A 25,649-nucleotide genomic window follows, 5' to 3' on the forward strand; every position below is an offset into this window, starting at 1 on the left:
AGTTTCAGAAATGGGTGAAGTAAACTGACTTTGGTTTGTTGCAATCAATCTGTTATAAAGAGAGTTTTGAAATACTTTGTCCAGGCAGGATCTTAGTTTCTTACCAGTTTCATGGGAAGTTTTTTTCTGTGGTGTTATCATGGGATTTCTCAGGAGTTTCTGAAGCATTTTGCACAGGAGGATGCAAGTGAATGTGTCTGCTGTTCACCACTTACTGAATTAAGAAGTAAACTAGGCTGAGCTACTGGGTTAAGCCTGCTGAGAACAAAAAGAGGAAATGGGGTTCCTTTTTTGGCACCATGAGTTGTGAAGCATTGCAGTCTCTTGCCATGTGGTAGTTCCTTGCAGTTTGCCCTCCCTGTCCCCTCCTCCTGCCTGCTGTGGGATGCATCTGCAGGCCTTGCTTTCATTGGTGTGACTAATCTGGCCATGCCTCAGCTTTCATTTGTTTGGGTGTGTAAGGTCAGAAGCAGCTCTCCCTGTGTGATTTTCTGAAGAAATTCAAGGCTTTGTCAAATGAGCACTGCTTCAATGAGAGCTTTATGTAGACTCAGACAAATGAGGTTGCAAGGAAAAGGCATTCCTCATCTCCTTTTCTCCTTCCAATGTAAATAGTGCAGCATGTGGGAAACAGATGAGTGGACTTCCTGTGAAAGGGCCAAGGATGACAGTTTTGGACTTTATTGAAGTGTTTGCTTGCATTGCTCTTTACTCTTTTCTAGGGAAGATCCTTCTGGTTGGGCATTGTAGCTCACTGTCCACTTTCTTAAATGTGAATAAATTCTTCCTGGCCTTTCCCTTTCAGCAATTATTCTGATGACTGAACACTTCCATAGAATTTCTTGTTTATAGACAAGAAACTGATCTGGTGTGCATTTTGCTTGTCACAGCTACTCAGCTCTTTGGTTGTTTTCTGTTTCAGCCTCCTTTAATGATATCACTTAGGAAAGGACATGTAAATGACAGATACTTTAAAAACACATGCCTTGTTAGTAGAAGAGAAGCTGATGTGTGGAAGGGAAGTGGTGTTCCCCATGTCTGGAGCACATCAGTGTGTGGAAGCAAACATACACTCTGAGAAAGGATACATTAGAAGACCCTGCCATTAAAATTTGGGACTGGGCTTTTATAGTATCAAGTGATTGATTGTCAGATCTCTTCAGGCCAGCTGTGTCAGCTGAGCAGCTTAGATAAGTTATTGGTAGTATCAGTAGAATGTTTGTTCCTTTATCAAGTATTTTACCAGGTCTACCACATCTTTATCTCACTATCAGTATGTTTAACTTTGGGATTGATGAGTCAGACTGGTTTCAGCTTTATTCAACACCGAAAGTCCTGTGATGCTCCCTTTTCCATTTACCAACAGTAGCTTTGCAAATGCCATTCGCCGTTGGTGGCATTGCTTGAGTCATTTTACCTCATTCCAGGCAGAGTGTCCTGGTGGAATCTGCAGTCACCTCTGCCCAGGACTTGAAAATGAGACATTTTAGAAGTGCATTATTAACTGTCCTTCTGATGGGGATTTTAATCCTTACTAGCATTTTATTACTGATGGGCTTCCATGAAATTTATTGAGCTGTTGGTAAGCAAATGTTCACTGAGTGCGTGCCTATCTCATGTCAGTTGGTAAAACCCAAACAAATTCATGCTGCTTCTCTCTTTCTTCTTACAGCAAACCAACCCCATTGATGTGCAGTCCATTGAAGAAATTTTGAGGGTAGGTACTCTTAAATAATAAATCTCTGTCTTTGCTTAGATTTTGCATGCCTTAAGGTAATGGTTGGGGAAAAGATACCTCTCTGCTACTGTTCACTCAGCAGATGTAGCTGTCACTATTTTTGGGGTGTGCTGAGGAGAAGTAGAGATAAGAGTCAGCCTCGAATACAGCTGGAGTTGTAAGATCAGTCTTTCTATCAGTACCTTAGTGTAATACAGTCTGGTGCAGTTCAAGACTGACAAGTCATCCGAGACAGCCAGAGCTACTCCTGCATCAAGTCAGTGGTTTGCCATTCCCAGGTGCCCTTCCTCCAAAGGCTCTGGAGAAGCTGCCTCATGTCTGTGCTGCCAGCCCCAGCAGTGTGGCTCTGAGCAGGAACACCCCTGTGTCCTTCTCACCTGCCTGTGCATGGCACTGTTGCTCCCTCACTGTAATTCCAGTCTGCTCATGCAGAGCAAAGCCAAGTCTGATGCTGTAACCTTGTGTCAGAACTGTCTCTGTGAGCAGCACAGGCTGTGGCTGAATCCCTTCCCTGTGCACAGTGTGAAAATGCTCTGGGATTCCCAAGCCAGTGGTCCTGATCCTGAGGAGAGTGTTCCTTGATGTAAAACTCTGTTCTGAGATGCTGAAGTCCTGGTGGAACAGTTTGGTTTCTGCAATTCACTTCCTGTGCAGTTGCTTGAGGTTGCAAAATCCTGATGCCTCGATAGCTCTCCAGAAGCTGCTGTTGGGGCTGGAGGGGAGCTGCACGCAGGTGCCCACTGGCTACTCTGTGCTGGTTGGGGTTGTAGCACAAGGACTCCTCCTAGAAGTCTGGCATCCTTTTGTGTTTCACCAGGCATATCCTGTGTTCTGGCCTGCTAGTAATGCATATCACTATTTTTGTAGCAACCATGGGGAAACGTGCCCAAATGCATGAAGAGGTAGATCCAAGTCTCTGTGCCTATCAGCAAAACTCCTGATAGCTGCTCCTCTCAATCTCTTTCCAGGAAATGACCCGCTCTTGGCCACCTCCCCTGACAGCTCTTAACACACCTACTAAAGCAGAGCCTTCAAAATTTCCATTCCCTACAAAGGTAAGATACCCTCTTTCTTCCAGGACTTTTGATAAACTAGAAGAGAGCTTTCTGGCTCTTGCATGTGTTTCCATCCGATTTTGTCCCCCTTCTATAAATAAGGGCTGTTAGGGGGTATTACCTTCAGAAGTAGTTAGATAAATTAAAGCACAATGGGGGTGAATAAAAGGTGCTTCAGCAACTTAGACATTTGTTGTAATTGTGGTCTTCCAATACAACTACTTTTCTGAGACATTTTAAGTATCTCTGCTGAAGCACAAAATATATTTTATCTTTTTGTCAATAGAAATATTTGCTGACTGTGTTAAACAGATGTGCTTGGCAGATCTTATGAAATTTTAAAATACTTCTTCAAGAATGCACATACCCCTAATGTGCTAAAAACCAGTTTTTGGTGACAATAGCACGTTATCATTTCTGTCCATGCTAAGCTATGTCAGGCCACCTTAGACTATTGGACACTTTGACAAGCTAGCTAAAATGTTTATTACAGTAAAGTGACACATGGAAAACAAATCGTCAGTACACAACTCTTATGAGAGAGCTCATTTATTTTATTCTCAATTTGCACTTTGTCTTTTTTTCCTAGGAATTGCAACCTGAAGGATCTGTAGCAAAGGATCAGAGTAAGTAGATAGCCAAAGGAAGCACACACAATATGTTTATTGACAGATAGTTTTGTGTGCTGTGTGTTATACATGACATGTCAATTGATTGACGTTGATGAAGAGGTGTGATTTCTTGTGCTGTGTTGAACAGTGATGAATTTAGAAATGGCATAAGAGATTGTGTACATTCATTACCCAGACATTAAGGCAGCTGTTATTTCATTAGAAAATCCCATTTGGAATGATGAATAATCTGATGACAATTATGTTTTGGAAGAAAGTGATGAGTCTAATCTGGTGCTCAGAGAACATAAGATAAAATAGGCTACAAAGGAGGCAAATAAACCCAACCTATTCATTTTTGATTTCCAGAGCAGTATGGAGCACCTTCAGAAACGTTGCCAGGTTCTCAGCCAAGAACATCGTAAGTAACCAGACCCTGCCCACATCTTTACTGTGCATTTAATTAAAGAACCTGGAAAGAACTAAATTTTGAATTACTTGATGTTTCTGAAGATTACGGTTTTATCAGTCTGATTTTTCTTAGAAAACTTCCAATACAGGGAATTTTCACCAATAGAAACATTATTGTTTCGTGATGGAATCATAGAATCATTTAGGTTGGAAAAGACCTTTAAGATCACCCAGTCCAACTCTTAACCTGACGATGCCAAGTGTTCTTATCATGATTACAATGACTGTGTAAAAACCAAAACAAAACTGAAAAAAAGCCCAACTATTAATGCACCAGATTAAAGGTATTTTGTTCTTTTTATCTGTGGCTATTTAACATCACAGTTTTGTGCTGTTCAACCTACAATAATGCATCCAACTGACATAAATTACAAAAGGTCCAAACTGAATGCGATTGATCCTGGATATTGTTTTGAAGCCTGGGAGGGCTAGTAAAGCCACATCTACAAGAACTATAAAAAATAGGGCTGAAGTTTTAGAGAAAAAAAAAGGCAGATAACTTGGTGCTGTCCTTGTAGGTGAGAGTGGTTATCTGTTAATTAGGTTAATTACAGAAGTTGCTTGAAAGCAGTTTTGTGTGGGCTGACGTTAATCTTTCAGGATTTACTTGGCCAAATGCAGCATTGCTAGGTTCTGAGCCCTCAGTAACAAACAGAAATCTTTCCATGTCTGAAAGGCTCAGGGGTCCGTGTGCAAGGCACTTGCTGAACCATTAAATTTAAATGTCTGTCAGTTCAAATGATACATAAAGATCTTGTTACTCCATGATATGTTCATCCTTGGAAGGCTGCAAAGTACAGACTACAATGCTTACTCCACTTGTTTGCCTTTTCCTTATCACAAATCATTTAATTAAAAACCAAACAAAACTGGGCTAGTCACAAGTAGGAGCAAAACCATGTCTCCATCTTGGCTGAGATTGTAGAATTTTTCACCTAAGCCCTGTAGGGTCTGTTAAACGTCCTTTTCCTACTGTTCTAGCATAATGCAGAGGAGCCCTCACTTGCTGGGAGTATGGGATAGTGTCTTGCTGAGCAGTCACCTACTCCCTTAATCTCTTCCTTATTTTGCTTCACTTTCATCCACCCCAGTTTGTTCCTCCTCAATGATGTCTGAAAATTTTCATTGCACTACTAAAACTAGTAGTTCCAACTGCTCCAGGCTCTGCCTTCCTCCCCAGCTACCCTATGACCATCATCGTTATTTCAGTTCACAGCTGCTTGTAAAAATCCCTTTAGCCCTTTAGTCAGTTTTTGAGGCAGCAGAGAGAGAAGAGACATTTCCTACAGACAGGAATTGGAAGGGACTCCTTCCTTAGCCCACAGGGCCAGATTTGTAAATTTAGCACGCTATGGAGCTCTGTCCTTAGCCCTGATCCCTTCTCTGCTCAGTGTCCTTGCCAGGCACTTCAGAGCCAGTGCTCATCCACAAGGGATGTGTGAGCCCATGGTCGGCAAAGGCAGTGGAAGCCTTTGGAGGAGGAACAGGGTGGCCTGGGTTTGTGTCTGAGTGAAGTTTGCCCGAGGATTTCTTCTACATCTTTCCCTTGAAGTGATCCATCCCTTCTTTTCTGTGTTTGTTTTCTCTGGCACAACAGGCCTGGCTTTCTGTGCCGTTCAAAGCGCACGTGACTGTCTGAAAATTCAGCTGCCTGGAGTAGCTTGTGTTGCAAAGTGTAGCTGCCTGAAAACAAACAGTGATTGTGCTGGTTAATTAGAAGATGAAATCCCAGGGCATCTGTGTGCCCAAATTAAGCATTCAGCTTTTCAGAGCGTGCAGGGATTTCCCAGATGGATTTCATTCTTGAATGCAGCCCTGAAGTTTGCACCTGGCAGTGCTGGAATGGAAGCAGCCCTTCTTTGAAAAGGAGACATGCCAGCTCATTCTTGGTGATGCATCTTTAACCTGGCTAGCAGGGAGGGGCCAGCCTGTGCTTTCAGTGAGGTTGTTTGGCAAGTGATAATAATTTTAGTGCCACTTCTCTCACTAAAAGAACTCCTTTTAAATAGCTTTAGGGAGATTAATGGTGTGTACATAAGCTGCAAATGAACAGGTCCTGCACATGAAACCTTGGCATCTATTATTCCTGAGCTAACTGGAGCATTAAAATTATTAAGGCAGATTTATTGTCTTTAACTAGGCTATTTAACAATTTGTCAAAATCTTGTTTTGTGGAAACTGGCTTTTTCTACCATTGCAGAAGTATGACTTGAAGTTTCAGAGTTCTTCCTTGATCCCAAATAGACTATAAGTAGTTGCAGTGTTCTTTTATGCTGATGTATTTTATTTACTAGCAGCTCATGTAGAAAAGGTAGACTTTTTTTTTTACAAACAGTTAAATCAGATTTAAAGAGATCTAGGTAGTGTCTTTGCATGTCCCTGTCCACAGCAGGGGTTTGAAACTAAATGATCTCTAAGGTCTCTTCCAACCCAAACCATTCTATGATTCTGTGATTATCCTCTTACCTCTAAATTAAATAAGTCTTTAGTCCACAATTCTTAAAGCAGAATAAAACGGAACAAAACTAAAAAAAACAAAGAACACCCCAAAACCAAACTTAAAACCTTTCAGCATGTTTTAGCATCCCTGAAAGTTTCTTCACTACCATCTTTGAAGGACTCCTTCCCCCTAGGAGCTGTAAAAGAAAATAAAAAGGATTCATTGAGATACCAGTAGATGGTTAGCCAAACTGCCCGGAATTTGGAGAGTGCCTGTGCTGTCACTGTTCTTTTTTCATTTCTGTGCCTCATCTGTCTGGCAGTGAGCTCGGGCTCTGGCCCACAGCAGAGCTGGCTCGTGCAGGATTACTGCAGGCTGTCTGCCTTCTGTAGGAAATTTGGAGCTCTCCTTTTCCAAGGTGGTGTCTCATAGTGCTTCCCTTCAGTGTTTACTCTAAATGAAGAGGCAAGAGGTGATTTCCAGTGAGAAGGTGTGTGAGGAAATGAGGCAGTGGAGGGTAGATCACAGGGGAATGGCAGTCAAAATGAACAAAGAAAGCAACGACTTTTTCCTAATTTCTCCCCCTTTTTCCAGGGTGATGTGGTTCACTGGGGATCATTTATAGTTATTTTCTTGCTATAAAACATGTTGTCATGAGGGGTCAGAGTCCTATTTTTCTTTTTTGGCCGCAAAAAAATTTCTCACAGAAAGCCCTTGGTTTGAAATGAGGTTGAAATAAGCAGAGTCAAGTTTTGTCCTGATTGATTAAAATCTCTATCTCAGCTCCCAAGCTTTTGATCCCATTTTTGGAAGGACACTTGAATAATAATCTGGGTTGAGGAGTCAATTGCCAGCTAGTTTCAAGATTTGAATAACTATACTTTTGAATAGCCAGGTTTTACCTGCCTATTTTTCAACTCCTTTGGGATGCCTGCACAATTGCCAGAGAGGGGGATAACAATCTGGGAGAGCTTTGAATTCCTCTCCTTCCCTTCCAGCATTTTAATTAAAAATTGCCAACAGTAGTTACCACCTGCAGCCACAGGACTAAACGATGCTTTTGGAAATGTTTGTGGGCAGCCTGCTCTCTTCTCTAGCAATAGTGAAACAGAGCTCATGCCTCTCCACTTGTAAACTGCTCTGAGTACCTGAACTGCTTGACAGTACTGCTGAAATGTGCAGGAGAATGGAGTTCCTTGAGTAGAGAGGAGATGGGAGATAGGCTTGACCTTGGCATTGACTTACACATGTGTGATAGGAGACTTGGGCAGCAGAATGAGAGCCCCTGGGACAGAAGAAAAATTCACAGTCCCTGAGAGCAGAGTGTGTGAACTTGCACATCTCCTGGTACTTCTGATGCTTTCTTGGAGACCCAGTGCAGGCTGACAGCATGACAGTCTCTTACTGTACCAGTTAAAAAAAAAAAAAAAAAAAGTAGTAAAACATTTTAACCATTCATTTCAAGTAATGATACCATTTAGTAGATTGAGCATGCCAAATGTTCAGAAAAGATGGGGGAGTTTGTTTTGCTTTGGCAAGTACAAACCAAATCTTTATCACTGCCTGCTGCTTCAAAATGTGTCTGCCTTGGCTGATATTTATCTTCTGGTTGTCTTTCAGAATGCTCCAGGACGACCTGCAGCTCAGTGATAGTGAAGAGAGTGGTGACGACCAAGTCGGTTTTAGCTGTTTTATACACTAGGCACACAGACTTCCCTTTAAACATCACCACTTGTTGCATTGTTCTGAGTTCTGAGCTAACCTTTCCTCCCCCTCTCCTCTTTGTCTTTGTGAACAAAACAGGTTGTTGAAAAGTCACCTTCTTCACTTGCTCCTCCAAGGTACAGGTTTGTTCCCAAACTACTAGCTAGACCACATAAGGAGAAAAACAAAACTCATTTTTATATGTGGGGTGGGAGGGTAAGGGTTTCTGGTTTCTCCTGTAGCTACAGATTTTGGTTTCTGGCTGCTCTTGAAAGTCAGCTTTAGTTGTGTGGGGTTTTCTGGAAAGCTCCCATTAGAAATGAGTTATTCAGGTGTGCTGGATCTTCCCTCTGAACCAGAACTGTATTTCCTCAACTGCTTCTTTCTCCTCTCCTCCTTTCCTCCACCAGTGTGTCCATGGATCACACTGCAGCTAATGGGATTTTCAGCTGTAGTGGCCATGGGTGAGATGTGGGTCTAGTTTTAGCTCAGAAGGAAGCCCAAAACAGCCAAGTGGGTAAAGAACAGGAAAGGGTTAGGAAGACTCATTGAGGCTGTTTCAGCTCCTCTTGATAAGGAAGTTGATTGTAAGCTGTTCGTGTCATGTATTGTTACTCAGAGGCAATATTCAAGGTAGACTGAACAGCCATATGCCAGCATTTGAGGAAGAAAGATGGAAAAGCTCAAAATTTTTCCTGTATGAGAGCACTGACATAGATTTTTTTTTTGGGCTTGGTACGTATATTCTTCAAGCACAAGAGTGGGCTACATACTCAGACTTGCAGAGCACACCAATGGCACAATTGCCATGATCTGTGTCTCTGCAAACTCTTAAAATAGGAATGTTCTCATGATATCAGTCTTGGATCAGCAAGGAGTTTGCCTCCAACTCATACAAATGTGTTGATACTGATGTGGGAAACCAAAGTAGAAAAAATAAATTAAAATATCTACATTTTAATTTTGTAAGCCCATTTCAAAAAGTAAAACACTGTGCATAAGAGGGAGAGCTCTTCCTTGATTCCATCCACTCCATTGTCAGTGTGGAGAAAACACTTTTTGTTAGAGCAGAGTGTTGCAAGAAATGCTGCTGCCTGATGGGGCTATTAATGAAGTGCTTACAGCAGCATGACCAAGTAACACAGATGAAGTGAAAACTTAAGAGGGAGAACAGAAAAAAACAGAAACCATCCTGAAGTATATGTTCCTGCCTTGTTCACTTTTATTGGAAGTTTTTCAGAAAAGCACTGGGCAGTTTCAGTATTTTTTAAACTTTGTTTGGCAAAATGCAGCTCCTCATTGTAGTAGTGGCATCTTGCTACATATTTGACTGGGTTGGAGTTAAAGGTTTTATTACTTCCAGCAATTTTGTATTCTGGTGCTTTATTTTTTTGAGTATGCTAATGTATTTCTCTGGCCTTCTCCCCTCTCATCTCAGTGCCAAAATAATGGGATTTGAGTTTTTGTTTTTGAATAAAACTGTCAATATAATAAGTAACCTTCAGCCATGCTGCTTTCTAATTTTATCTCATGGTGGCCTTGCAGTTCCTTACAGTCCCAGCCCAAGAGTGTGGCATCAGTACATTCCAGCAGCTCGGAGTCAGGGAGCACCAGTGACTCAGACAGCTCCTCAGACTCGGAGACAGAGAGCCCCTCGAGTGACAGTGACACAAGCGAGCCCCTGCGAGCGCCGGCGCCCGAGGTGAATGCACACGAGAGGCAGAGGGGCTCACACAGTCCTTGCCCCACTCTGCTGTCAAATGCACTCAGGGCAGGAGACCTGCAGCACTCTCATTGATCAGCTGTCCCCTTGACATCTTTGCTGCATCACTCGACTTTTCTTACCCTGTGCTTCCATTCTAGAGTTTGTCAACCTTAGTTACCCTCACTACCAACATGAGACTTTCAGATGCCCAGCCTTTGTTGGGCATTGCATCCCCCATGTCCTTTGGCACAGTTATCTAGCTCTCCTGGGGGGATCAGTGCCTTCACTGGGGACACAAGAGAAGGCACAGAGGGAAAGCACAACTGGGCTGTGTGGGGCCCACCTCTGCCTGTGCAGGATTTCTGGTTGCCTTTATGGGCAGTGTCAGAGTGAGACCAGTTTCCTGATAATTTAAGAGGAGCTGCTGCCTCCCTGCAGCTCCTGTGCCTGAGTGACAGATTCAGCTTCTCCCAGGTTGCAGCTGAAGGGATCAGACCTGCAGAAAGGGCTGGAATATGCTTAGCCTTGCTGCTGTTGAATTTGGCTTGGATACTGCTGCACTGGCATTTCTGAGGCTTTTATTGGGAAAAGCAGACAAACAGAACTTGGTGCCTGAAACTTTCATAATTGTGAGACCGTGCATTTTTAAAAAAAATCTGCTGCAGAAGTGCTCATGTCCCATGCTTTCAAACAGTTCTTTCAGGTTGCACAACATTCTCAGGGTACTGGGAAGTACATGGCTGTGTCTGCAGACCACAGCTGATGCAAAACAATCCACTGGCCGTTTGAGGTTCCTCTTACAAAGACCCTTGTAATTTATTTTTTCTCCCCTCAGCTCTAGCTCTCTTTCTTTTCACCTTAGAAGTGCATGAACAGGGAGAAGCCAGTAACAAGCTTTGAGACTGCCTATCTTTCCATCTCACTCTAATACTTTTTCCCTCCAGCAGTTCAGTTACAGACTGTGCCCACTGCAATATTGTGTCTTTGAAGGAAGATGTTATACTTCTCGTGTTTTACTAAATTCTGCCTGGTTTGTCCTGAAAATACTAATGAAGTCCTAGCTACTTGCCATTGACCTTTTTGTCCTTTTTTTATTCAGCCAACTGTTCATCCATGATACTCTAGAGTAAGTTAGTGCACATGGCCTGTGTGTTTATAGTGAGTTCTTCACGTGCAAAAGCAAACACTTTGAGACCTCTGGGCAACAGAACCAGGGCTCTGGTAAGCTGTGCTAGGATGGAAACAGCCTGTAAAGGCATCAGGTTTGAATCCTCCCTTTCTCTTTTTGTCTGCAGCCCGAGCCACCAACTTCTAATAAGTGGCAGCTGGACAACTGGCTGACCAAGGTGAACCCAGCAGCAGTGCCAGCAGAGAGCCCCAGGGATGCTGCCCGAGGGGATGGGCCTGAGGAGGGCAAGGGGCAGCAGCGGGGCAGCAGCAGCAGCAATTCCTGCCAGCAGCACCCTGAGCTGAGGCAGCCTCCTCACAAGAGCCCAGCGGCCAGGGCTCCTCAGGAGGCTCCTCTCCCGACCAAAGGCAGCTGCCAGAAGGCTCCTGTGCGTGCCCAGGAGCCCTTGGCCAGGCACACCGTGGGGATCAAAGGGCCCAGCAAGCCCCTGGGGCACGAGGGGCCCAGGAGGGGCCTGAAGGTGGAGAGTGAGCCTGGCCCTTTGGAGCTCACAGACCAGTCTTTCAGGGACAAGCCAAAAGTCAAAAAAACAGTGAAGACAAAATCCAATGACAGAAAAGACCCAAAACCAGGACTTCAAGAGCCCTCTGAGAGAAAAAAGGACAAGGGCTCCCACCAGGCCAAAGCCAAACCTTTCTTGGAGCCCAGGCTCATGGGAGATGCCCAGGCACGGGATGCTCTCAGTCCCCTTCCTCAGGGCACAGCCCCCCTCAGGACCAGCAGGCACAGGCATCAGGATTTGCACAGGGAGAAGTTGCCCTTGTCTCTAGGGGAGAAGTTGCTCTCACCAGTGAGGGATCCCCCAAGCCATGAGCGCCTCGTGGTGAAAATAGATCTCTGCTACCTGGAAAAAGTCCCTCAGCCCCCCAGGAAAAATGGGCACCAGAGGAAAGCAGAGACCAAGGACCTTCCTGATGTGAGGAAGCAGGACTTGAAGAGGAAAGCCACGGACACTCCTGAGGAGTCCCTTGCAAAGAAGAAGGTGAGAGATGGAGTGGGAGCTGGGTTGGTACAAGGACTGATGTGATGTTTGGAAAGCCTTTTGGACTTCCCTCTTCATAGGTTGGGAGTAGAGCCATTATCCTTCTGTAAAGCTATTATCAAGGGGAATGTGAATCAAAACTGTCTGCAGATGTTTCTTGTTGGTCACAAATCCCCTCCTGAGCAAATGAAAAGCCCTGTAAGCTGTCTAACTTGTTTTAGTATTTTAGAATATATTTTTGCTCTGTTTTCTTGAGATCTTGGTTTTCTCAGAGAATAAAACCAGTTGTAACAGTGGCTTTCCCTTGAATTACAAGAGAGCCCTTTATTTAACTGAGGTGATCATTGCTCACAAGTGTTTTTTGAAAAGCTGACTCCCAGAGGAGACTATGAATGTACCTCCAGCCAGCTGGGTCAGCTGCACAAAGAGTTGGCTGCAGACCTTGTGGGCAATGGGTATTCCCTCTGGGTATTTCAGTCCCTGAGTCCCTTTTTGGCCCTCACAGAGCAGGTGGCTCAGCATGGGTGGCTGAATAACCTTGGTTTGGGTTTCATTTAGTTTTGCAATTTTATGAATTTCCTGTAGTTGTGAGGGAGAATTGAGAAGAGCAGGAAAATTGTGAAGAAACTTGAGAGACCTCAGAAATTCCTGCTCTTGCAGAGCGATGGGACAAAGGGAAACAGGCAGTCAGTCAGTCTAAGAGGCAGAGGAGAGGAGCTATTTGATGTTAGACATGTCTTCTCTTGCAATCTCAGTGCCTGACTGCAGGGAACCCCGCTGAGGGCCTCACTGTCAGCTCTGTCCGTGCATCAGTTCCCTCGGGGGCTCAGGTCTCACAGCAGCCAGCTGGGTCAGGTAACCTGGAACACAGTGCAGGGATGTGATCCCAGTGCTGGAGCCTTGTCCTGAGCACCCTGCCAGAGACAGACTCTGTGTCACAGCACGCCCCTGTGAGTGGCACAAAGCTGGCTGTGTCCCAGGCATGAGGGCAGGCTGGGAGAAGAACTCACTGGGAGCATGCTGGCAGAGAAGGAGCGGGAGGTTCCGCTGGATGGGAGGCTGGACACGACCCAGCAGTGTGTGCTTGCAGCCCCGAAAGCCAAACGTGTCCTGGGCTGCAGCCAAACATGTGTGGTCAGGAGGCTGGGGAAGGGGATTGTCCCCTCTACTCCTCTCTGGTGCCACCCCACCTGCAGTGCTGCATCAGCTCTGGGGTCCCCAGGTTACGCTGCTTTAAAATTTCACCTATGTCAGCATCTTGGTGATAAAAACCAAACCCTCTGCACATCTGGAGTACCTGTGTGGAGTATCTCACATGAAAGTGCTTTGCTTTTGATTATTGTTAGTAGCAACAGGTTTAGCAGTTCCATCCCTGCCACTGCAAAGCAGTTAATCTATCCAAGCAAAATTAGATAAAATGTCATTTTAGGTTACTTGTCAGTGAGCTTGCAATCTGTATCTTCTGTGCTGTGGGTCTGCAATTTGTTGGTTCCAGTAAGGTATCTTTTCTTCTTTTTTTAACCAGACTCAATCAAACTTAGCTGAGTTGGTCTGTATTTTATGTGAACTTTGAAAACCTAAGTGATTTTGTTTCCTTTTTTTTTTCCTTCCTATTAGAGGGAAGAGAAGGAGGAGGCTGATAGGAAGAAAATGAAATATGAAAAAAAACCTAAATCATTGCAGTCTTCAGCTAACAAAGACTCCAGTAAATTGAAGTGAGTATACAGTGCTGGAATGGCAGAAGGTTGCATAAATCCAAGTCTTTCTTAAAGAGCTAAGATCAAGGAAGTGTATCTCCTATCCTTATACTCATGAGTTTGCTTCTAACATAATTTTCCTTCTGAAACCTGATCTACAGCAGATTTGCGTTTACATCCAGGAAGCAACCAGTCCAGAAAGCAGCTCTGTAGGTGTGGGTGGGGAAGGGCAGTGAGCATTTCCCTTCTCCACTAAAGTCATCCACTTGTCTTTGCCTTGTTTTCCTAAGTGACCCAATGGACACAAAACCAATGTGCCTTTTGAGTCCTGACTGTCTGCAATTTCAGGTGGCCTTTGTGACCAGGAATTCCTCTTTTTTCCCAGAGCAGCATTTGCAGTGCTTCTGGTAGCCCTGCTGGAGCTTCCCCTGTAATTTGCATAGCAGAGCACTGCCAGCATTCTGGCTAGCCCTTTGCTGCAGTGACTGCTTCCAAGAGCATGTTTCCAACTGGGCAGTGTTCCCAAGAGGAGAGACTCATGCCTCAGTCATGGGCTACTGCATTCAATTCCTGCTTGCTTGTGGCTTGAATTTGAGGTGTTGCCTTGGATTGGTATGCAGTGTTGAGGCTTGTGTCCTGACAATAGATGTAAACTGCTTTTCTGAAGAGAAAACACTGACTCACTCTGGAAGCACTGAGGAGTTGGGACTGCCATTTAGTTGGGTGAAGGGATATTTGAACTGTGGTAGTCATGTAAGAGCTTTAATTCTGGGGCTTATTCCTCTCTTTTTCTCAGTGAAAATGAGCATCTGTTTTAGTCGTGTTCTGGTTTTTGGACTGATAACAATAGGATGCATTTTTGGGAAGGGAGTGCACTTGGGAGGGTCAGGTGATGGTTCTGTGCTCTGTGGAGCATCAGCTGTGCCCAGGTGGAGAAGCTTGGGAGCAAGTGTGTGATGTGAGTGGGGACCAAACCATGGGAAAAGTGTGTGGTGGAAGAGGGGAGAGGATTGTCCCATGCACAGCAGAATGAGGCAGGATGTGCACCATCACACCTCAGTCTCCTCGCTGGTTAAACTTTATTTCCTCCTCTTCTGATGTTTCAGTCCACAAGCTGGGGTTCCCTGCTCAGTGTTTCCTTGGAAACTTTGAGAAACTGAATAGAAATTATGTAAATGAGCAGTGGTGGAACAAAGTTTAGAACTATTTGGTGGTACTTGGGGCTGCTCATCCTAACTTCAGATGATCAGAAATCTAATGTTACTAAATGTGATAATCTCTGCCATTTAAAAGCATAGCATTTTAAGTCTCTCTCAACTTTGTGAGTGTTGTCTAGTTGATCTAGCAAGTCTTAAAGGAGGAACTTAGCTTAATGCTGTCAAAGCACATAGAGGATCAAGTGTCAGGGTGAGTATCTCTGACCATAGAAAATACCATCTGCCAAAAAGGGGAGAGGCAGGCAGTGCTGCAGTTCATTTGCCTTGTTGGGTGATTTGTCCCAGGGGTTTTAGTTGCTGTAATCACCTCCCTCACTGAGTGAAAAGGAGCTGTGTTGGAGGCATGCTTTTTTTGCAATGTCCTGATGTTCTGGTTACAAGTGTTTGCTCCAAGGACAAGTTCTGAGACTTACTCCTACTTGAAAAGCAGCTTGCTTGTATGTTGATGGTGGGTGAACATTTGCTGTCTAAAGCACAATGAAGACCCTAAAGTTTTGTTTCACTTTTGTTGAATTCTATGTATTAACAAGTCATCTCCCACTTCCAGAGGAGTTTAACAGAATTGGCACATGATGTAACTAAGTTTGTAAAAAATCCCTACAATGTATGTACACCATATTAATGAATTTGCTTCCCATTTCCAGAGCATCAAAAGCTTCTTGTGAAATCCAGAAGAAAGATGTGCTCCTGCCACTGCCATCCATGTCTGCTGCACAACCTGCCCCAAAGTCAGCCAAGATGACCCAAAAGAGACCCAGAAATGAGACTGAGTTGCCTGCCATGGATAACCCTGCCAAGAACAAGAGCAACCACAAGGATCCTTCATTTGCCAAGCGCAGGAAAGTGGAGGGAAATCATACGGAACTGTCCAAGGGCATCAAAGTAGGTATCCAGGATAACTGGTGGGATGTTTCCTCCAACATGGGTGCTATGTGATTCTCTTCAGAAACATACTCTGTAAGCTCCAAATGCATGACAGTCATGTTTATGCTAATTACCATTTCAGACTGCAGGCAACTACTAATACAATACTCATGTATTGATGTAAAAAAGAGTGTGCTTACAAAAAGAAAGAGGGAATTGCTTAAAAATAAGAAAACAAGCAACCTATGGCATTGACTACAACCCAGGTGTAAGCTTTTATAGCTTGTTTACAAAATGGTTCATGATCCTTGCAGCTGATTATTTGCATTTCTGGGTTACAAAATTTGGTTATGTGGCAGTTTACTGGAGGCTCGGGCGTGTGGTCTGGGATGTCACTCTGTGTGTGTTAAGCCAGACTGTGGACACTGCATTAGCTAGCTCTAACTGTTTGCTTTTTCCTTTTCCCTGTAGTTAGTAATGGGGAACCAGCAATTGTTGTGTGGTTAAGGTGGAAATAAGTGTGAATAGATCTTATCATTCTGCCTTGGCTAGAGGACATGAAAACTGTGCTGCTTGCAGCCTCACTGCTCTCTTAGTCATTGTGCAAGGAAACCTGCTGCTGAATTTCTCTGAGCTTGGGAGAACTTTGAATGGTGTTAGGCATGACAAGCAGTCAGGTGAGAAGCAAGGGGAAGAGAGCCTGGAGAAAAGACTATGCTTGGGACAGATAAACGTTTTCACTTGAAATTTGGGAAGCTGGACTTTGGAATTGGTTTAGGCATATTTCTCTAACCAGCTTTATCTCTGTCCTTTTCCAGGGATCTGCAGGTGATGTCACAAAGCCTTTCCCAGTGCCTTCTATGCCAAATGGTACCTCTAAGCCAAGGAGACCTCTGCTCAAGTTTGAAAAGTAAGTTTTTGTTTGACACCCCTCCTCTTTACTTCCTGAAGGCATGAGGCAGGGCTGGCCATGAGGCCACTCTGGGTTCTGTTTTTTCCTGAGCACTTCTTTGGGAGGAAAGAGAGGCAAGAGATGTGTGAGATCTGCCCTGTACTACCTTCTCATGCCACCCATGACAAAGTAAAGGTTTACAAGAAAGCAGAGTTTTACAACAGTTTTGATTTGAGGGAAGCTGCTCTGTAAATTAGGGACCTTCTCTCATGTAAGCAAGTAACTTGAATACAAGTTTTAGTCTCAGATAAGTGTGTGGTTGCTGCCAAATTTACTTTGTTTCAATTAAAATTTATTTATGGGTCTGTAGTTGAGGAATGATAGATGATATAACTACTGTCTTTCCCCGAAAATGAGGAATTTAACTTGTTCCCATGGAAGCCCTACCTCTAGTATTTTTTTATTTCTAAATGTAAATTTTCAATATTATTCCAACATATATTTTTTAAGAAATCAATCACCCCATAGCATCATCTAGATAGGAAAGTAAAACTGATAATTATCCTACCCTTTTTCATCTGTTTTTTCTCTCTGTCCCCAATTTAGGCAACATTCAAAGGAATACTACATTGAACAGGCCCAGAGGCTGAAGCACAAAGCTGATGCAATGGTAAGTCTTGACCTTGTGCTGGGAATGCTGACCAGCTTCTGCTCTCAGCCCTGGTACCTGTGTGGGTGGGAATGAGGATCACTGGCTACCAGGACTTCCATACTCCATACATGGAGTGTGTCAGTCACATCTTGGGAGGCTGTCTTTATTTGCCAGATAGTCAGATGTTTCTCTGGGATGCAAACACATCTAGAAAATGGGATTCAGATCTGGCATTGTCAAGGGCTTTGCTAAGAGCTCTAAAGGCATCCTTGGAAAACAGATGGAACAGTTAGTTTTAAGACAGTTTAAAAAGTCAGAAAAGTCAGGCAGTTATTGATTTGCTGGTGACTGAGACTTGGAAGTGGCCTTGGCAGATCTGATTTTTTCTGCTCTGTGCAGTTTAACAGTGTGCACAAGTGAACATGTTGCTTTGCTAATTATGGCAGATAATTATCTCAGTCAGATAATGTCCATTTGCTACTTTCTGTTTACCTGTGAAAATGAAGTGAGGGAATGCTGCAGTGGGAAACCCCCCTGTGAGGCAAGCCTCCAAGACCAGAAACAGTATCTAAGAAAAAGTGAAGATAATAAATTACTCAAGGAAACCATTGAGCAAAGAGAGACAAAGGGAGCCCACAAAGCTGAAGACTGGGATCACATTAAGGGTTCTGCTGAGAACCCTTTAATTTTCACCCAGGTCAGACCGAAATCTTTTTCTTTCTTCAAATCCTGCCTATCTGGGAAGAAAAGAGAGTTCAAGTATACTTGAGAGAAGTGTGTTTGGTCTTAGTAAAAAAGTGAGAATTTTCTTCCCAACAGACTGACAAGACTGGAAAGGCCTTTCACTACTTGGAGGCTGCCCTTTTATTCATTGAATATGGGATTGCCTTGGAATCAGATGTGCTGGAACCAAAATCAGCTTACAGCATACTCAGTGACACCATAGTTCTCATCAAGTAAGTGGCTTTCAGAGGGTGACAGCTGGGCATGTTTGGAGGTGAGGGCATTTTGACACACAGTCCTCTGCTCAAGATGTTACAAAGCTCCTTGTGCCAGGACTAAGGACTTGGGGCAGGCTTCCTCTCTTTCCAACTGCTTTAAAGAAAATGGCATGCAGAGTTTTTTCACGAACTGTGGAGCTTCAGAGGTCCTGTTTATTCTGTTTCCCTAGATTCATCATGACTTTGAAACCATTTGCAGACTCCTCAGTCTCTTCACACGGAAAAATCTTTGCTGTGTTACGGTGAGTAACTGTGCTTCTGCTCCTTTGTGCACTGCTTTGGAACTGAGGGAAAGGTCCCTTGCTTCCAGGGGGGAAGGAATGAGTTAAATGGGAGTTAGTTATGCAAGGGAAAAAAAACCCAACAATATAAAGGAACAGAAAAAAAAGCAGTATAAAAACCAGAATGAATTTAAACATCTCTAAAGTAAGCTGGGAGATCACAAGGGACCACATGTAGAAGGCACAGACTTTAAAATTTGATCTCCTGGTAACTTGAGAGGACATAAGGGCTTTCACCTAAGGTGAAAGAATGTGATTTGGCTGTCCATGTTTGAGCTGTGTAAGTGAAACTGTAGCTGAACATGGATGAGGCACTTCTGGAAGGGGACTTACTCAGCCTTTGGCACCTTTGAGAGCTGGGCACCTGTTTGTATGAAAGACCAGAGAAGGCCCTTCCTTGTTTCGTTCTTTCCCTTGAGGTTTCTTTTCATAAAGTCTTTTTTTATCATGATCAGAAGGAGGAGAAATTTTGAGCCTTCCTGACCTTGCAGTAGAGCTGAGGTGTGCCTGCCTGCATCCCTCAAGGCTGATGAGGGCTGGGCACAAGCACTGACACTCGGGTGTGTTTCTGTCCACAGCATGCGCTGCCAGTCCATTCTGCACATGGCAATGTTTGGTTACAAAAAGGACACTGCAATGAGGTATTCCAGACTCCTGAATGACCACTTCAAGGTAGGGCACAGGTATCACTAAGCTGCCAGCTGGATGGCTGTGGTGGTTACTGATGTCAGCTGAACAATCCAAAACTAACTAGACTTTTATTCCTTGCTGCAGAGTAATTTCAGAGTAATACAAGCACCTTCTCCAGGTGTTGCAAGGTAAGATTTAAAAATTTGTTGTCATGTGTCTGTTTCAATGACAATGAGTAGGGACTTTTCTGTGTTCTGTGGTCATTTCATGTGGCAGAGAGGAAATGAAAGATTTTTTTGTCTTTCAAAATCTGTGGTGGAGAGAAGGTTGTTTGGACTTTGACAGTGGTGCTGATTCCAGTTACATTTTTTTGCCCACCTTGCATAGGATAGTTCATTGATAAGTGAGTGTTCTCTTGAGAGCAGTGGTGGAAGCCCTGTCATACCAGAGGCTAAAATTAGGTTGGTTGAAGTGGTGGGGGTGTGCTGAGCCAGGCTGTGTCTGGAAGGCGGCCGGCTGACCACATTTATCTGCCCTGGGTCTATAAATAAATGTGTGTAGGCTGACCTGGCTGCTCTAAGGAGCTGCCAAAAGCTCCAGCCTCCTCAGGAGGGGAGCTTCAGTGTGCCTGATTTGGAAGGCATTAGGGAAAACACTTGGGTAATCTGGTGAGGACTTTCACAAGCAGGTGTAGATTTTGGAAGATGGATGGGTGGCCCTTTTCAGTGTCTGGTCCCACATTTTCTCTTGTTGAGTAGAGTCCTTCTAAATCACTTCCAAAAACTTGGCCTTGCACAAAGTACAATTGCTTGTGCTGTAGCTGAGCACATCTCACTTTTCAGCAGTTCACTCCATGCTGCAGGCTTGGGTGACACCGGATAGCTCCTGGCATGAGGCAGCCTTGTGGAAAGATGTTTAGCTCTGAAGCTGAATGTTTATGATGGTGTTTCTTTTCTGCTGCAGAAGCACAGGCTTGCCTTCTCCTCTTTCTCCAATACCCTCTCCTGCTGGATCTGTGAGTTCTCAGCCAGGATCAAATGATAGCAACGGCGTTGGCCACAGCATCATTGGCAACAGTGCTGGCTCTACTGTCACCGTCTCCTGTCATATCTCCAGTGTCACCTCTTCCTATGTCAACATCACCTCCTATATCCTCCATGCATATGAAATTTGGGAAAAGGCTGATGCACTGGCCAGGAAGAATAAAGGTAAGTTTTTGCCCTTCTGTCTTTTCTGTCTAATGTGTCATGGTTATGTGTGTATTTGCCTCAATCCTGACACTCAGTGCAGCAAACACCATACCTAAAGTTCAAAGCGTGAAATATGTTGAATATCTCTGCCAGAGTATATTGGCAGAGATACTTGATGGTGATATATTGATGAGTGTTCCCATTAAAAGGTTTTTTTGGCATCCTCAAATGTCCAAGAGCTCAGGCATGAGGGTGTCGAGTGCAGGAAACCAGCCAACTTGCTTGGTGGTAACACAAGAACTGTAAAGGGTTTGGGTTTTTTCTGTCTTTCTCTTTGGGGCACTGAGCTTTTCTGAGTGGGTTTAAAAGTATCATTTTGGCCTGTAGCCTTGTGTTTTAGTTTTTGTTAAATTTCCAGGTCATTTTGTCTTGAAAATGGTGAAGCTGGCTTTTCTGCCTAACAGAGAAGCTGAGCATCACTTGAATTTTAGTCCCTGCTGGGCAGGTGCCCAGTATTTGCCAGCAGCAATTCCTAGAATTGCTGCAACTTTTTTATTTTACAGTTTTGTTGTTAAAAATGTTGTATTGTCATTTGATTCAAGCAGTGGTGAATACACAAAAGCCACAGGGTGGGTGCAGTCCAGCCTGTGACCTTGTCATCCCACGTGGCCTCAGCAGTGTCATTTTCCACACAACACAAAGTTTTGTGAGCCAGTGTGGGTGAAGAGATGCATTGCCATGACCTGTTGGCAAACCTGCAAAAGAAAATAAGCACAATGTGCCTGGCTGAATTGTTGGAAGGCTGTAAAAATCCTCACACTAATGAGGCAGTTGCTGAAAATCAAAAGGCTTTCCAAGTCACCTTTGAATAAAAAACTGGTTGTTGGCTGTCCTCTGAGCAAATCTGTGCCTGCAGCAGCAATTCATGTGTGATTCTGTCCTCAAAAGGCTGATAAAAGACTGGCACATAGGAGCAGTGGATGGTGCTAATAAGCCAGAGGAGTGAGTCATGGAGGAAAATGTGTGGGAGGGCAGCCTGAGCACAGCCTTGCATCAGTCAAGACTTAATTCAAAACGTGCTCTGTTGGCTGGTCCTGGGGTAGGGGGATGATGACTGGGGACTAAATACTCTGTAGGGAGAGGATCTGTGCAGAGACCTGTAAATACTCATGTAGGCTTGGTGGTGGTGTCACTGTTCAGGACAGCTGGGAGCATTTCAGACCTGGAACTGACTGATAATCAGTGTAATATACAAAGAGGTACAGAGAGTGAAAACAGAAAATGAGCAAAAAAGGCCACATCCTTGATTCTTTTATGCAATTCATAGGGCATAAGAAGAGGAAGAAAGAGCAGCAGCCTTTAGCTATCCAGATCTTATAAGCAGGGAAGTCCTAAGCTATTGGGAAGCAGTGAGCTGTAACTGCTGTCCAAGTCACTGGTGCAGAGCTGAAGTGCCCTCTGGAGGGTGCCCTGCCAGGTGCCAGCTCCTCACTGTAATTCAGAGCAGCACTGTGGATCACGAGGCTGTACTGTGGATCCCTGCAAGGACAAGCTGAGGCTGCAGGCATGGACGTGAAGTCCCTCTCCTTTCACACGGTGCTGTGCTGGCAGATCAGGTTATCTTCTGTTTGCTCAGACAGGGGCTTTCAATTCCTACAATTCCCCATGGAGGGCATGGATTCTATAAACAAAAGCAGGAAAATCTGAGGGAATGCGTTCCCTGCTTCTGCATTGGCAAGTATTAGAAAGGAAGTGTTGTGCACTCTGCTTCTGAAGAGCTCATTGCACAGCCAAGTAGAATTTTTCCACCTCTAGCTTCAATCTTTGGATGTCAGAAAGGAGAGCTGAGAATGGCCAGTTTCTGAAAAGCTGTTTAGCAACATGGTTGAGCTGAAGAGAGGGATTTGGTCTGTGTTAATGGGAGGCAGGTCTTGCAGGAATGTCTTGGAAAGGAGACTGCAAAGGAGCAGGTGGGAATGTCCCACAGCTCATGGTCACAGATCACCTGCACAATGATTGCCAGCCCAGAGCAGGGCTTGCAGCCTGCCAGCCCTCCCAGCAGGGTCAGCTGTGCTGCCAGAGCCACCTCCTGTGCAGGAGGAGGAGTGGGAGGCCTGGAGCTGGCATGGGATGGCAGGAATGCGAGATCTGCCTGACATGCTCGGCTACAGCAATCCAAACCACAGCTGTATATAGCCTGGCAAGCTGCGCAAATAGAGAAATCCTGATATCTCCAAGGCTTGAGGATGGATGAAGGAAAGGGAGCACAGCTGTGTGTGCTTCTGGGTGCTGCTCAGGAAGACACTCAGATTTGTCCTGTTTAGAATTTGGAAGAAATTTGAAGCAGGGACTGTGGTGCAAACACCCAAACTTTTGCTGTCCTACCACGGAGTCTCTGTGTCCTTTAAAGTCAGGACATGAGGAGGTGTTTCAGTGTGTGTGTAAATGTTTTCCTGCTGCCTGCACTGCCTGCTGTGCTGGTCACCCTTCCCAGGCCTGTGACACTGCTGGGCTCTCTGCACTGCACTGTTTAACAGGACTGGCCAGCTGGCTGTGCTGCTGCTGTCACTCCTCACCTGTCAGGTGTGCCTGGTGTATGAAACCAACCAAATGTTTTCTTCTCTCTCCCTTTCTTCCCAGAGTTTTTTGCTGAACTCAGCAGAGCGACAAGTGCCCTGGCACTGACCAGCAGCCTGACGGACCTGGTACACTACATCAGACAGGGATTACAGTGGCTGAGACTGGAAGCAAATATGCCTTAACTGGTTCTCCAGGTGGTTAAATACCTTGAAGTTTTTTTGCACTTTTGAAGCCTCAGAAACAGTTTAATTTTTGTTTTAATTGTTCAATACAAAGCACCTGCAAGGGAAAATATTTTAAATAAAGTTGGAAGTTATCTGGCTACACTGGAAAACCCTTGAACTGTGTTTTTCTAGGGTAGCACTTTGCTACCTTGAAAAAGAAGAGACAGAGGATGGCACCTTCCTTTAAAACTACGAAGTGCAATGAATTGTCTGAATGGCCCGATGTATTGATGGTCTATAAACATTTCTTTTACAAATAACCAGCAGGACAATAATTGCACATGATGCTGACAAGAAGGAAATTTGCCTCCAGAGGTGGTTATGCAACATCCCACCGTCTGCAGCAGTTGTGTGCCCAGACAACATGCCAGAGGAGTTGCTTTTGCAAGCACAGCTGCAATCTTTGGTGTCTCTGTTCCTCGGAGAGCAAGTAGCAGCCTCATCAAGCACCCAACAGCGATGTGTTACAGGAAAAGCAGCAACAGGATCTGCTCTGCCTGCTTTCCAGCCTCACCCTCCTGCTTTTGTCAGCCAGCTGACAAAACTGAGGAAGCCACTGCCTTCAGTGCTGCAAGTTTTCTTTTCGAGTCATCACTGCTTTGGTCCTCCTTGCTGTGCTGTCATCCATGCCCCAGGCACTCCAGCTGTGTTAGTGAGGGCTCAGCTCGAGCCTTGCAAGCCAAACACAGCTGGGGTGGCAAAACTACATGGTGTGTTTGGAATAGCTCTGCCTCTTTGCTGAGAGATGTCACCATGAGGATTCTTTGTGGGGCTGATTTTTTGTCATTTCAGTGGGTGGGGGTGGAAAGCTGCACTGGTTCACTGTGATTGCTTGGACATTGTTCTAAGAGCTTCCATGGGAAGGAATTGCTTCTGGTTAAGGAGGGATTAAGTGGCTGAGTGTGGAACATAAGATAAATTTTGCATTTGGATATTTGCCTGAAACCATTGAGTGTCTTGGTGAATATCTAAGAGCAGGATTTGTTCCAAAGTAGAGTCGTCTTTGTGTGGGAGACAACTCCTGTGTTCTATCAGCCATGCCATAGGATGGGCCTAGTGACTTAGAAACCTGTCAAGGGGACAAGAAAGGGAATAATGAGCTATTTCCAAGCATTATTTTCCTTGTCACAGTATCAGTGAGGGCAGCAGCCATGGCATTTGTGTATTCAGTGAGATGACACCCTTCTCTCCCCAAAGATTCCCTGTGGTGTGACAGCAGCATCCTGCCGTCCTCATACACAATAGTGTGCCTTAGCCCGCTGGTCCCCTCTCACATCCCTCGCCCTCTCTCACAGACCCCTGGCACTGGAGAAGAGAAGGATGGTATCCCAAAATAATTGTGTTTGTGAGAAAGAATCAGCTCCCTTTTCCACATAATTTCACAGTTAGGGCGGAACAGCCCTGCAGATGTACAGAAGTACCCCCTTTGTAAAATACCTGCTCATGGGTGTGAGACTCATGAAAATGGACAGTGAATAAATATCAGCAAAAGGTTTGCATTTCCAAAAGTGGGTTCTGTAGGAGTGGCCCCTGCCGTGGGGAAGCCTGGGCTCTTTGTTCTGGGAGAGGTGATGGGAGCGTGCTGGTCCTGAGCACAGGGGAGCTCTCCTGTCACCTTCCCTGGCAGGGCAGGACCACCGGGATCATGGCTGTGCCTTTCTGCACCTTGAAGGGATTGGCCTTTCACGTTCACTTTGTTAAAAGCCTCAGAGCATTTCAGGGATGAGCTGTCCTAACAAGTGGGAGGAAGATCCATGTCCCCCCTCCCCATTTTACCTATCAAGCTTTGCTTGCACTCCTCCCCCCTGGAGCAGCAACTGCTCAGAGTGAGCAGGGTGGGAGAAGGGCTCAGCATTAACTGTTGTGTTCTCAGGAAGTGTGGGGATGGGCAGCCAGCCTGGAGGCTGATGTGCACTTTGGAACTTGATCCCAGGCTGGTGGATCGATGCCACCTTTGGACTTTGTCTTCAGACAAAGCTATTTCTAGGGTCACCAGCTGAGGAGGAGGAGGAAAGATGAAAGCTTTATTGAACTTGGAAACCACTGTGGGGGCCTGCAGGAGCCATAGCAGAGTGTGAGGGGAAAGCATAAGGGGCAGCAGGGACAGGGGTGCCCTGGTACTTTCCTTCTGTGTGCATCCATGTCCCTCCCTGCTGCCAGCAGAGCTGCTTGCTGCTGTGCAGGAGTGCCTGTGTGAGGGCTGCTCCCATTCCAGCACCAACCCCCTGGGCTTTCAGGGGAAGAGCATCACAGGCAGTTTGTGTCACAGGCATGTGGGGGCTCTCTGTTCAAAAGCAATCTGTGGGAGCATCACTCCACAGCAGGAAGCTAGGTTTTGTTTCAGGACACAGAGAAAGACTGTTCACATAATAGGAAATTTTAAGAAAAGCCATCATATTTCAACCTTGAGCCAGGTCAGAGGCCTGCAGAGGGTTTGGAAGGAAGCTCATAATTTTCACCTGGGCCTATTCAGGCCTTTTAAAAAAACAAACAAAAATTAAATAAAAACACAAATCAAAACGTAGC

At 44.9% G+C, this 25,649-nt stretch overlaps 1 protein-coding gene across 1 annotated transcript in view; it reads left to right on the plus strand.

The window, feature by feature from the left end:
* The window catches only part of AFF1 (ALF transcription elongation factor 1), a 66,510-nt gene extending 41,106 nt beyond the window's left edge, over positions 1-25,404 (plus strand). Inside the window, exons 4-21 of the mRNA XM_054295731.1 lie at positions 1,673-1,717; positions 2,707-2,793; positions 3,383-3,419; positions 3,774-3,825; positions 7,936-7,990; positions 8,119-8,156; positions 9,565-9,721; positions 11,020-11,895; positions 13,513-13,610; positions 15,454-15,691; positions 16,492-16,583; positions 17,172-17,235; positions 18,037-18,173; positions 18,389-18,460; positions 19,078-19,171; positions 19,274-19,317; positions 20,093-20,337; positions 22,960-25,404. Of these exons, the coding sequence (XP_054151706.1) occupies positions 1,673-1,717; positions 2,707-2,793; positions 3,383-3,419; positions 3,774-3,825; positions 7,936-7,990; positions 8,119-8,156; positions 9,565-9,721; positions 11,020-11,895; positions 13,513-13,610; positions 15,454-15,691; positions 16,492-16,583; positions 17,172-17,235; positions 18,037-18,173; positions 18,389-18,460; positions 19,078-19,171; positions 19,274-19,317; positions 20,093-20,337; positions 22,960-23,081 (2,553 nt within the window). The 3' untranslated portion in view covers positions 23,082-25,404. The remainder of the gene's footprint in view (positions 1-1,672; positions 1,718-2,706; positions 2,794-3,382; positions 3,420-3,773; positions 3,826-7,935; positions 7,991-8,118; positions 8,157-9,564; positions 9,722-11,019; positions 11,896-13,512; positions 13,611-15,453; positions 15,692-16,491; positions 16,584-17,171; positions 17,236-18,036; positions 18,174-18,388; positions 18,461-19,077; positions 19,172-19,273; positions 19,318-20,092; positions 20,338-22,959) is intronic.
* The last annotated feature ends 245 nt before the right edge of the window (positions 25,405-25,649 follow it).

Source organism: Melozone crissalis, unplaced genomic scaffold (assembly GCF_028551555.1).
Source record: "Melozone crissalis strain CALT ecotype California unplaced genomic scaffold, PUWL_Pcris_2 ptg000006l_1, whole genome shotgun sequence".
In the NCBI taxonomy this organism is placed as follows: domain Eukaryota; kingdom Metazoa; phylum Chordata; class Aves; order Passeriformes; family Passerellidae; genus Melozone; species Melozone crissalis.